This window comes from Jaculus jaculus, chromosome 9 (assembly GCF_020740685.1).
Source record: "Jaculus jaculus isolate mJacJac1 chromosome 9, mJacJac1.mat.Y.cur, whole genome shotgun sequence".
NCBI classification, from domain to species: Eukaryota; Metazoa; Chordata; class Mammalia; order Rodentia; family Dipodidae; genus Jaculus; species Jaculus jaculus.
Window position 1 is genome coordinate 111683382 of NC_059110.1, and position 12863 is coordinate 111696244.

Sequence of the window (12863 nt, forward strand, 5' to 3'; positions counted from 1 at the left end):
TCTCCCACCTCAGCTTCCTGAGTGAAGTGCTGGAATTAAAGGCATGTGCTATTGTTCCCAGCGTCTTCAACGTTTTTTTTTTTTTTTGCATTTGTAAAAAATCATTTTCAAGTCTTTGGGTCTGCCCTCTAGTTTCCAAAAAGGACACGAGAACTTTAGGTGGGTGCTGGGATTCTCCCCTCAGATTCTTCTCTGCCAACCACCCCCCCCACTTTTTTTGTGGTGAGGGGATTGAACCTGGAGCCTGGTGCATGCTAGGGAAACACCACCACTGAGCTATGTTCCCAGCCTGCTCTGTCAATCTTGGTCGAAGGAAGTAAACGCCACCAGTCTTGAGGGGCAGATCTCTGGAGGTTCCATGTTGCTCAATATTTAAAGGCATCGGTCCTTCTGGCATAGCCTATCTCCTTTGGCCAGGCGTGGTGGTACAAAGGTAGGAGAATCGCCGTGAGTCCAAGGCCACCCTGAGACTCCATAGTGAATTCCAGGTCAGCCTGAGCTAGAGTGAGACCCTACCTCGAAAAACAAAACAAAACAACAACAACAAAATTTCTTCCATTTCTTCTCCAGACAGCTGGCTTAGCCCAAAGCAGCTCAGCTTCTCATTGGCCATGGGAAGGTAAGGGTAAAGGGTAGAAGCTGAAGGGTCATCAGGTGCCCCTTTGGTTTTTGCTTGTGTGATAGCAAGTGGATCAGCCTGGCTCTGTGTTCTCCTTTGTCGATGTAAGAGAACTCACACTGATCATGGCTGTGATATCCCCACACTCGAAGGCTCAGGCACAGGGTGGTACCCACGGGGATAGCACACTGATTGCATGGATATCCTTCTCCTTCCTGTCAGAGGTGAGGCAGGTAAGATGATGCCCCTAACCCCTCAGCCTGTGGGAAAGCCCGGGTGGTGGTGCTGGCGAGGCAGAGGTAGAAGGATCACCGTGAGTTCAAGGCCACCCTGAGAATACATAGTGAATTCCAGATCAGTCTGAGCTATAATGAAAAACCAAAAAAAAAAAAAAAAAAAAAAGCCACAGGGAAGGGGCCTGAATCCGGGTGTGGCATCACAAGGCTTTTCCACATGTGGCTGAGTATCCACTACAATGTCTCATGTAGCCCAGCCCGGGTTACTGTTCCAACGGGTGCCCAGCTCCAAGGGATGGCCTGTTCGACTGCTGCACAAAGACAATGGATCAAATACTTCTTTGGCTTTTTAACTTCCATGAAATTCAACGAATGGGAAAACAAAGGTTTCGCACAGTAATAACATGACAGAGCTGCAAACGATTTCTGAAGACGGTGTTTCTGGGCTGAGCAAGTGAACGTGACTCTGGGTGCTCAAAACGGCATGGGCAGGAGGGACCTGCGGGCTTGAGAGGAGGGCAGGGCCGGGATTGATTTCGAGGACTCACTTCAGCATGGCTCTGTGCTCCCCTCTGGCGATGTGGGAGGAGAACTCGTACCGATCGTGGCTCCGGTACCCGCACATGTTACACTCGAAAGGGTCACGGAAGCCGTGGCAGCCCATGTGGATGGTGAACATCACGTAATCCAGGAAGAGGACGCGGCAGTGGTCACAGCGGAACACGTCCGCCACCTCCCCTTCCTTGCTGACCACTCTGAGGGTGTCCCTTGGGCAGAGAGGAGGGGGCTTGAGGAGTTCGTAGGCCCGGGGGACCTCCTTCAGGAGCGGCGCCCCGTTGCGGACCCGGGGGAGGACCACGTGGCTCTGCGGGTAGAAGTGACTCTGGCGCTCCTCGTGGTTGCTGTCTGTGTCCGTGGAGTCGTGGACACTGTTATTCGGGGACACGCCTCTCTCAGAGGACACGGCCTTCTCTGGCAGCTGGACGTTCTTCTTCTCCAGCTCCTGGGGCACACCGTTGGGCATCTCTGCCCGGGTCAGGGCTATGGGATACATGCTGCTTATAACCGGGACCATCTCCGAAGTGGCAGCAGGCGGGGTCTGCACCAAGGGACGCAGGGCTTCAGCCCCCAGATAGCTGATGGCATTATTGATGGCTTGGTCCATCATCCGGGTCTGCATGATCTCACCCTCCTTCTCGTACAGGTAGCTGGAGTTGTAGCTGACGTCAAAGCAGTGACGCTTCTCACCTGGAACGAACAAGAGGCGGGGTTACAGGGATTTTCCAGAGTCTTCTAGAAATGAGGAAGGGTACGCTGTTACAGTTGCTCACAGACCCAGGCCACAGTTAGCGATAAAGTTTTATTATGCAGCTTGGGCTGGCCTTAAATTTATGATGACCTTCCTCAGCCTTTTCAAGGGCTGGGATTAAAGTCATGTGCCATAACGTTTGTCCTCCTTGATTCCCCGCCCCCCCCCATACACACACCTTTTTTTTTTTTTTAATTTTTTCCAAGGGAGGGTCTCACTCTGGCTCAGGCTGACCTGGAATTCACTATGGAGTTTCAGGGTGGCCTCAAAATCATGGTAAGCCTCCTACCTCAGCCTCCTGATTGCTGGGATTTAAGGCATGTGCCACCACACCCAGTGAACATTATTACTTATTTATTTGAGAGAGTATGAGAGAGAAACAAGCAGACAGAATGAGAGAGAGTGAATGGGCATTCCAAGGCTTCTAGCTACTATAAACAAACTCTACACACATGCACCGCCTTGTGCATCTGGCTTTATGTAGGTATTGGGGAATCAAACCCGGGTCCTTAGGCTTTGCAGGCAAGTGCCTTAAGTGCTGAGCCAACTCTCCAGCCCCAGAAATGTATATACTTATTATCTTTGTTTGTTTGTTTGGTTGGTTTTTTGAGGCAAGGTCTTAGTCTATCCTTGGCTGCCCTGGAACTCACTCTGCAGTTCCAGATTGGCCTCAACTCACGTCTGAGTGCTGGGATTAAAGGCATGTGCCACCACACCTGGCCTTTTTTTTTTTTTTTTTTTTTGAGATAGGATCTTATACATGCCAGGCTGGCTTTGACCTCACTGTGTAGTTGAGGGTGACCTTGGACTTGGGATCCTCTTGCCTCTACTTCTTGGGTGCTGGGATTATGAGAGTGCACCTAGTTTTATGTGGTGCTAGAAATCAAATCTAGGGTTTTGTGGATGCTAGACAAGCACTCTACTAACTGAACTACATCTCCAGTTCTTGGCAGCTTTTTTTTTTTTTTTAAACAACTTCCATGATTATAAACAATATCCCATGGTAATGCCCTCCCTCCTCACACTTTGAAATTCCATTCTCCATCATATACCCTCTCAATCAGTCTCTCTTTTATTTTGATGTCATCTTTTCTTCCTATTCTGATGGTCTTGTGTAGGTAGTGTCAGGCACTGTGAGGTCATGGATACCCAGGCCATTTTGTGTCTGGGGGGAGCACATTGTAAGGAGTCCTACCCTTCCTTTGGCTCTTACATTCTTTTTGCTACCTCTTCTACAATAGACCCGGAGCCTTGGAAGGTGTGGTAGAGATATTGCAGTACTGAGCATTCCTGTTGGCAGCTTTTTTTTTTTTTTTTTTTTTCCAGGCAGGGTCTCACTCTAGCCCAGGCTGAACTGGAATTCACTATATAGTCTCAGGCTGACTTCAAACTCACAGTGATCCTCCTACCTCAGCCTCCCGAGGGCTGAGATTAAAGGCGGGCACCACCACGCCTGGTTGGCAGCTTTAAAAATAGTTACAGAGGAAGAGAAAATAGGCCCCCAAGCCCTAACTTCCTGCTCTTCAACTTGCCAGCCACCTAGCACACTAAATTTAAGTAAAAGAGCTTCAAACACAGATAATTCTGGAAAAGCTTTCTTAGGGAGAAGTCATGATTTTTATCCCTTCCTAAAGCGTGTCCCAGCACAGTTGCTGCTTGGTGCTGACCCATGTTTGAAAGATGTGTCCTAGGGCTGAAGAGAAGAGATGGCTCCGTGGGCTTGCTGCTCAAGCCTGAGTACCTGGGTCCATAAAAAGTGGGAAAGTGTTGGAGTGGAGAGATGGCTTAGCGGTTAAATGCTTGCCTGTGAAACCTAAGGATCCTGGTTCGAGGCACGATTCTGCAGGACCCACATTAGCCAGATGCACAAGGGGGTGCAAGCGTCTGGAGTTCTTTTGCAGTGGCTGGAGGTCCTGGCGTGCCCATTCTTTTTCTCTCTCTCTCTGCTTCTTTCTTTCTCTGTCTATTGCAGTCCCAGCATTATGCCAGCAAGACGGGTGGTGGAGACAGGAGAATTTCCCAGAAACTTTCAGTGCAGCAAAGAACAGTAAGTAGAACACGATCCAGAGCGAGAAACCCTGCCTCAAGCAAGGTGGACAGGGAGGGCCGACTCTCAAACGATGTCCACTGACCTCCACATATGCACCAAGGCCCAGGGACACCTGTGCTTACACATGAACGCAAATCCCCACAAATAAATAAATAATTTAATTCCCAAAAGAGAAAATACAAAGATAACATCCTAGTTTTACTTGGGGTCCTTTTGGACATATCTCACACCTCACTGAAGACATTTATTTGTGGTTACCCTCTCCACGGTTCATGTCATAGTGCTGAGAAATTCTAAAAGCAGAGAGAGCCGCCAGCAGGGCGTGTGGGCGCTGAGTGTTAGGAAACAGAGGGAGGCTCTCTGGCCACAGAGAAGGCAGGGCCCGGGTCTGCCGCAGTGTGGTTCCGTGGCGATGTGCCTTGAAGAGGGAGGAGAGACCATGGAGAGGAGACGACACTGGACCAGAGACTAGGGCACTCTGTGTTCCAGAGATGTTTCTTGAGCCCTGTCCTTTTCTTTGGTAATGTTTCCTAGCATCCTGGGATTCTGAAATCTGTCACTGCCACACAGAGAAGGGTTCAGAAATGAAAGAATCAAAATGACACCACAAACTGAAAATATCTCTATCACACCTCCCAAGGCTCAAGGTCCATTGCGGAAGAGGTGGTGGAAAGGATGTAAGAGCCAAAGGAAGGGTAGGACTCCTTACAACGTGCTCCTCCAGACACAAAATGGCCTGGATATCCATGACCTCACAGCACCTGACACTACCTACATGAAACCATCAGAAGAGGAGGAAAAGATGATGACATCAAAATAAAAGAGAAATTTGGCTGGAGAGATGGCTTAGCGGTTAAGCGCTTGCCTGTGAAGCCTAAGGACCCTGGTTCGAGGCTCGGTTCCCCAGGTCCCATGTTAGCCAGATGCACAAGGGGGCGCACGTGTCTGGAGTTCGTTTGCAGAGGCTGGAAGCCCTGGCGCGCCCATTCTCTCTCTCTCCCTCTATCTGTCTTTCTCTCTGTGTCTGTCGCTCTCAAATAAATAAATAAATAAATAAAAATAAAAAAAATAAAAGAGAGATTGATTGAGAGGGAGAAGGGATATGATGGAGAGTGGAGTTTCAAAGGGGAAAGTGGGAGGAGGGAGGGCATTACCATAGATATTGTTTACAATCATGGAAGTTGCCAATAAAAAAATAACAAAATAGTAGCCTGGTGTGGTGGCGCATGCCTTTAATCCTAGCACTCGGGAGGCAGAGGTAGGAGGATTGCCATGAGTTTGAAGCCACCCTGAGACTACAGAGTAATTTCCAGGTCAGCCTGAGCTAGAGTGAGACCCTACCTCAAAAAAGCAATAAATAAATAAAATAAAATAATAATAATAGTAATAGTAATTAAAAAAAACCAAACCCCAAAATGATACCTCAAGACAACAAAAGGATTGGAAGGAGCATTTCCTGTTCTTGGGGTGTCTCCAACCTAGTAGGATAGAAATTATTGCATTTACTGAATTGGGAATCTTATAGAATAATTGTCATAGAAGGCTGGACTGTTCACTCTCTGGGGGCCTTTTATTTTATCTAAAGCTTGAGCCATTGAAGCAGGGTAGTAACATGCCTTCTAAAAAAAGGATTATAAAGTAGCATATAGGCAAAGACAATACTGGTTTAAATTGTACATATAGGGGCTGGAGAGATGGCTTAGCAGTTAAGGCACGTGTCTGCGAAGCCTAAGGACCCAGGTTTGATTCCCTAGGACCCATGTAAACCAGATGCACTAGGTGGCACATGAGTCTGGGGTTCGTTTGCAGTGGCTAGAGGCTCTGGTGTGCCTATTCTCTCTCACCTTTCTATTACTTTCTCTCTATGTTTGCAAATAAATAAATGAAATAAAGTAAACTGCACAGATAAACATTAAGGAAAAGCAAAAACTTCTGAAGTACTTGGGGGAGGGACAGCATTCTTGAAAATTTTTATTTTATTTTATTACTTATTTAAGTGCACATGTGGTGTGAATGTGGAGGCCAGAGGTTGACATCAAGTGTCTTCCTCAATTGCCTCCTGAGTGCTGGGATTAAAGGTGTGTGCCACTACGGCCAGCTTCCACCTCCCCTCCCTCCCCCCCCCCCCCCGAGGTAGTGTCTCCTTCTAACCCAGGTGGACCCGGAATTCACTCTGTAGTCTCAGGGTGGTCTTGAACTCATGGTGATCCTCCTACCTCTGCCTCCTGAGTGCTAAGACTAAGGGTGTAGGCCACCCTCTTTTTTGAGATAGAGTCTCTTACTGAACCTAGAGCTCACTGACTGGGCTAGACTAGAGATTCCCTGTCTCTTCTTCCCCAGTGCTGGGATCACAGGCACATGCTGCCACGCCTGCTTTTATGTAAGTGCTGGGGATCTTAGCTTAGGTACTCATGCTTGTGTGGCAAGGACTTTATTGACTGAGCCATCTTTCTAAAATCTAAGTTTTGAGAAGGATCATGATGAATTGGCAAGATTTTGATATTCTGAAAGGTCAGAAAGAACTTTCTTTTAATTGATTGATTAATTAATTATATTTATTATTATTATTATTGGGTTTTTTTTTGAGGTAGTTTCACTCTAGCCCAGGCTGACTTGGAATTCACTATGTAGTCTCAGGCTGGCCTTGAACTCATGGCGATCCTCCTACCTTCACCTCCTGAGTACTAGGATTAAAGGTGTGTGCCACCATTCCTGGGTTAATATTTTTATTCTTTTTATTTGAGAGAGAGAGAGAATGAGGGAGAGAGAGAGGGGGAGAAGAGAATGGGCACATCAGGGCCTCCAGCAACTCCAAATGAATACCAGACCCATGTGCTGGCTTACGTGGGTCCTGGGGAATTGAACCTGTGTCCTTTGGCTTTTCAGGCAAGCACCTTAACTGCTAAGCCATTTCTCCAGCCGGAGAAAGGACTTTCTGATAGAAGAAGCAGAAATGAAGGCAGAGGGATGGGACATGTGCAGTAACAGAGTATGAGATAAAGGATTTTTCAAACTCCACATAACCACCATGGTGATATCCACACACCAGGATAGTTGTGGTTGAGATAATGAACTCAAATCACATTGACTCGTTTCATGTTGGCTCCATTAGCTACTAGTTGTCTAATGGAAAATATAGACAAAGAAGCCAGGTGTGTTGGCACACGTCTTTAATCCCAGCACTTGAGAGGCAGACGTAGGAGGATCTCTGTGAGTAGAAGGACAGCCTGAGACTACATAGTGAATTGCAGGTCAGCCTGGGCTAGAGTGAGACCCTAGCTTGAAAAACCAAAAAAATAAAAGCTATTTAAATATTTTATTTTCATTTATTTATTTGAGAGAGAGAGGAAGGGGGAGAGAGAGAGAGAATGGGCGCACAAATGAACTCCAGATGCATGCACCACTATGTGTACCTGGCTTATGTGGGTACTGGGGAATAAAACCTGGGTCTTTTGGCTTTGCAAGCAAGTGCCTTAACCACTAAGCCATCTATTTAGCCCCCTAAAAAACTATTTAAAAAGAAAATAGAAGCCAGGTGTGGTGGTGTATGCCTTTAATCCCAGCACTTGGGAGGTAGAGGTAGGAGGATCACCATGAATTAGAAGCCACCCTGAAACTACACAGTGAATTCCAGATGAGCCTGAGCCAGAGTGAGACCCTACCTCAGAAAAAAAACAAAAAAGGGGCTAGAGAGATGGCTTAGTGGTTAAGGCATTCACCTGCAAAGCCAAAGGATCCCAGTTTGATTCTGTAGGATAGTGAATTCCACGTTAGCCTGGGCTAGAGTGAAACCCTGCCTCAAAAAACAAAACAAAACAAAAATAAATAAAAGTTTAAAAAATTATAGGGCTAAGCGCTGGGTGTGGTGGCACACACCTTTAATCCCAGCACTCAGGAGGCAGAGGTAGGAGAATCACCGTGAGTTGGAGGCCACCCTGAGACTGCAGAGTGAATTCCAGGTCAGCCTGGGCTAGAGTAAGACCCTACCTCGAAAAACAAAAAAAAAAAAAAAAAAAAAACCATAATAATAATTATAGGGCTGGAGAGATGGCTAAATGGTTAAAAGCATTTGCTTGCAAAGCCTAATGACACAGGTTCAATTCCCCAGTACCTACGTAAAGCCAGATACACAAGGTTGCACATGTGTCTGGAGTTCGGTTACAGTGGCTGGAGGCCCTGGTATGCCCATGCTCTCTTTCTGTTTGATCCTTTCTCTCTGTCTGTCTCCCTCAAATAAATAAATTTTAACCTTTTAGAAAAAAAAAAATAAACTGAGTTGATTCAAACAAATAAAGAAAATACACTCTGGCAGTGACCAGGTGTCTGTGTCCCTGCGCTGTCTCACTGGCTTTCCAGTGACCTCATGAGGCAGTTACAGTTTCTGTGTCTATTTTCTTTTTAAAATTTAAATATATTTTATTTATTTATTTGAGAGAGCAAGAGGGAAAGAGGCAGCGGGGGTGGGGGGAGGAGAGAATGGGTGCACCAGGGCCTCTAGCCACTGCAAATAAACTCCAGATGCATGTGCCCCCTTGTGCATCTGGCTTACGTAGGTACTGGGGAATTGAACCCAAGTCCTTTGGTTTTGCAGTCAAGTGCCTTAACCACTAAGCCATCTCTCCAGCCCCAAGTTTTGGTTTTTAATATTTATTTATGGGGTAGAGGTTAAAGATACTTGCTTGCAAAGCCTCATGGCCTGGGTTCAATGCCCCAGGACCCATGTAAGACCAGATGCACAAAGTGGAACATGCATCTGGAGTTTGTGTTTGCAGTGGCAGGAGGCCCTGGCACACCCACACTCTCTCTTAAATAAATAAATAAATATTTAAAAATATTATTTATTGGGCTGGAGAGATAGCTTAGTGGTTAAGGCACTTGCTTGCAAAGCCTAAGGACCCATGTTTGACTCCCCAGATCCCACATAAGCCAGACACACAAGGTGTCGCATGCATAAGATCACACATGCGCACAAGGTGGCGCTCCTGTCTGGAGTTCGTTTGCAGTGGTTGTTGGCCCTAGTGCACCAATTTTTCTCTCAATCTTACTTTTGTTCTTGCTCTCTCTGATAAAAAAAAAAAAAAAGAAAGAAAAAAGAAAGAAAGAAAGAAAGAAAGAAAAAAGGACAGTCTGTTGGGCTTGCCTCAAAAAATTTTGTTTTTGATTTGTGTGTATGAAGGGGGCAGCATTCCACAGCATATGTACAAAGGGGATAGGACCATCTCGAGGTCATCTGTGCTCCACCTTCTTTGAGGCAGGATCTCTTGCCACTGCAAATGAACTGCCAGACTGCAAATAAGATCAGCTTAGCTGGCATTTGGGGTTCAGATTCTCCTGGTTCTGTCGCCTATTCTCCTGGGGGTGTTGGGACCACAGATACAAGCACCACTTTGCATCCCATTACTATTACTTTTGTTGTTTTACTCAAGGCAGGGTCTCACTTATATTCCTCCTGTGCTTTTTTTAAAACAATTTTTAAAAATATTTTATTTTAATTAATTTATTTGACAGAGAAAGAGGGAGAGAAAAAGAGAATGGGTGTGCCAGGGCCTCCAGCCACTGCAAACAAACTCCAGATGCGTGCGCCCCCTTGTGCATCTGGCTAACGTGGGTCCTGGGGAATCAAACCTGGGTCCCGCCTTAACCAGTAAGCCATTCCTCCAGCCCTCTCCTGCGTTTTAATCACTGAGCCAGTCTCCCAGCCCTAGCCCCCAGCCTTTTTTTTTAAATTTTGAAACACCACCCTACTAAGTTGCCCAGGTTGGCAATTTCCAGAGCTGGTATTATATGTGTGTGCTACCGTGCCCAGCTAAACCAACAAATGTAAAGATAACTTTGTGTCACAAAGATAAATGGTAAGCTAGAATTATTTGCCATGAATAGAAGGTAACTGAAGAACAAAATAGCAATTTATTAAAGTTTGATTAGATACTAGTGTGAGTACTTGAAGCCCAAAATTATCTTCTTGATTCAAAACAAAGATTACCAATGTGAGATTAGCACTGCAGAGAATTAGCATCAGACTAAGTCAGAACCTTTCTCCTTGGTCAATTTATTCAGCAACAAAAAGTGAATTAAATAGAATCATTTTCTTTTTATGTGGATCAAGGGTTGTAAATTTCCTGTGTGCTTCTGGTCATTTGTATTCCATTCTGTGGGAAATAACAAAGAGCTGGGCCTGGTGATACAGGCTTATAAACCCTGCTCTGAGTGAGGCTGAGGCAGGAGAATCACAAGTTCAAGGCCAGCCTGGGCAACTTAGTAAGGTGCTGTTTCAAAATTTAAAAAAGTAAATAAAGGGCTGAAGAGATGGCTGAGCAGTTAAGGTGCTTGCCTGTAAAGCCTAAGGACTCATGTTTTCGTGTACAGGACCCCATAAGCCAGATGCACAAAGTGATGCAAGTGTACAAGGTTGCACATACGCACAAGGTGGTGCATATGTCTGGAGTTCAATTGCAATGGCTAGAGATCCTGACGTGCCAATTCTCTCTCACATTAAAAAAAAAAAGGGCCAGTCTTGGGGATTGGAGAGATGGCTTAGTGGCTAAGGCATTTGCCTGCAAAGCCAACAGACCCAGGTTTGATTCCCCAGGACCCATGCAAGCCAGATGCACAAGTTGGCACATGTGTCTAGCGTTTGTTTGCAGTAGCTTCAGGCCCTGGTGTGCCCATTCTCTCTCTGTCTGTCTCTCTTCTCTCTCTCTTGCTCTCTGCTTGCAAACAAATAAATGAAATTTTTTTTTTTTTTAAAAAGGGAGGCTGGGGACTGGGAGGCTTGCTCAGTGGTTAAAACATTGGTTTTTTTTTAAATTAGTTTTCTTCTTAAAGTGGGGTCTAGCGCAGGCTGACTTGGAACTCACTCTGTAGCCTCAGGCTGGGCCCAAGCTCATGGTGATCATCTTATTTCAGCCTCTCAAGTGCTGGGTCTAAAGGCATGTACCACTATGTCTGGCTAAAACCCTCACTTTTTTTAAAAGATATTTTTTATTTTTGTTTATTTATTAGGGGCACAGAGAGGAAGGGAGGGAGGGAGAGAGAAAGAGGCAGATAGAGAGAATGGGCATGCCAGGGCCTCTAGCCACTGCAAACAAGTTCTAGACACATGTGCCACCTTGTGCATCTTATGTGAGACCTGGAGAATCAAACTTGGGTTCTTTGGCTTTGCAAGCAAGTGCCTTAACCTCTTAATCTCTCTAGCCCCAAACCCTCACTTAAAATTTTTTTAAAAATTTTTTATTAATTTGTTTGAGAGAGACAGAGAGAGAGAGAGAGAGAGAGAGAGAGAGAGAGAGAGAGAGAGAGAGAATAGGCATGCCAAGGCTTCCAGCCACTGCAAACGACCTCCAGATGTGTGCGCCCCTTTGTGCATCTGGCTAATGTGGGTCCTGGGGAATCGAGCCTCAAACCAGGGTCCTTAGGCTTCACAGGCAAGCGCTTAACCACCAAGCCATCTCTCCAGGCCTAAACCCTCACTTTTAATGCATGTACCAAACCCACACAAAGCCAGGCATGGTGGTGCGCGCCTTTAATCCCAGCACTCAGGAGGCAGAGGTAGGAGGATCCCCATGACTTTAAGGCCACTCTGAGACTACATAGTGAGTTCCTAGGTCAGCCTGAGCTAGAGTGAGACCCTACCTCAAAAACACAAAACACAAAACAAAACAAAAGAGCCCACATAAAGCCAGACAAAGCAGCACTTGTGCCTGTAACCACTGCACACCTATGGGCAAGACTGGAAGTGAAGGTAGGAGAGAACCTTGGAAGCCTGTGGGCCAGATTGCCTGGTCCATGCGGTGGTGAACAGCAAGAGAGATTCTGTCTCAAAACAAGGTGGAAAGAGAGGGTCGACACCCTGCTATTCTCTGATTTTCACATGCGCACTGTGCATGCCCCCCACCCCAACGAGCTGGGTATATATCTCACTGGTAGAAAGCTTGCCTAGCATGTATGAAACCTTGGGTTCAATACCCAGTACTTCCAAGAAAACATATGGTAGGTCCAAATAAAGAACATTCTAAATGAGTGTAAGATTTGCATTTGAGGGCTTGAGAGATGGTTTAGTAGCTAAGGAGCTTGCCTGTAAAGCCAAAGGACCCACGTTCAATTCCCTAGGACCCACATAAGCCAGATGTACAAGGTGGCCCATGCATCTGGAGTTCATTTGCAGCAGCTGAAGGCCCTGGAATCTCCATATTCTCTCTTTCGGTCAAATAAAATAAAAAAAAAAAAAAAGGTTTGCATTTGAAGGGCTGGGAAGATGGATGGCTCAGCAGTTACAGACACTTGTTTGCAAAGCCTACTGGCCCTGGTTCAATGCTCCAGCCATGTACATAAAGCCAGAGGCAAAAAGTGTTGCAAGCATCTTGTGTTCAGTTGCAGTGCCAAGAGATCCAGCATGCCCTTCCTCCCTAATTAAAACAAAAACGGAAAGAAAGAAAGAAAGCCAGGCATGGTGGTGCACACCTTTAATCCCAGCACTTGGGAGGCAGAGGTAGGAGGATCGCCATGAGTTTGAGGCCACCCCAAGACTGAATAGTGAATTCCAGGTCAGCCTGAGCTAGAGTGAGACCCTACCTCAAAAAACAAAAACAAACAAACAAACAAGATTTGAGCTAGGTGTGATGGTGTATGCTTTTAATCTAAGCAGCACTT

At 46.1% G+C, this 12863-nt stretch overlaps 1 protein-coding gene across 1 annotated transcript in view; it reads right to left on the reverse strand.

Annotated features, from left to right (window-relative positions):
- Positions 1–1399: 1399 nt before the first annotated feature.
- The window catches only part of Ikzf3 (IKAROS family zinc finger 3), a 99152-nt gene continuing 87688 nt past the window's right edge, over positions 1400–12863 (reverse strand). The window contains exon 8 of the mRNA XM_045159550.1: positions 1400–2103. Within this exon, the coding sequence (XP_045015485.1) occupies positions 1400–2103 (704 nt within the window). The remainder of the gene's footprint in view (positions 2104–12863) is intronic.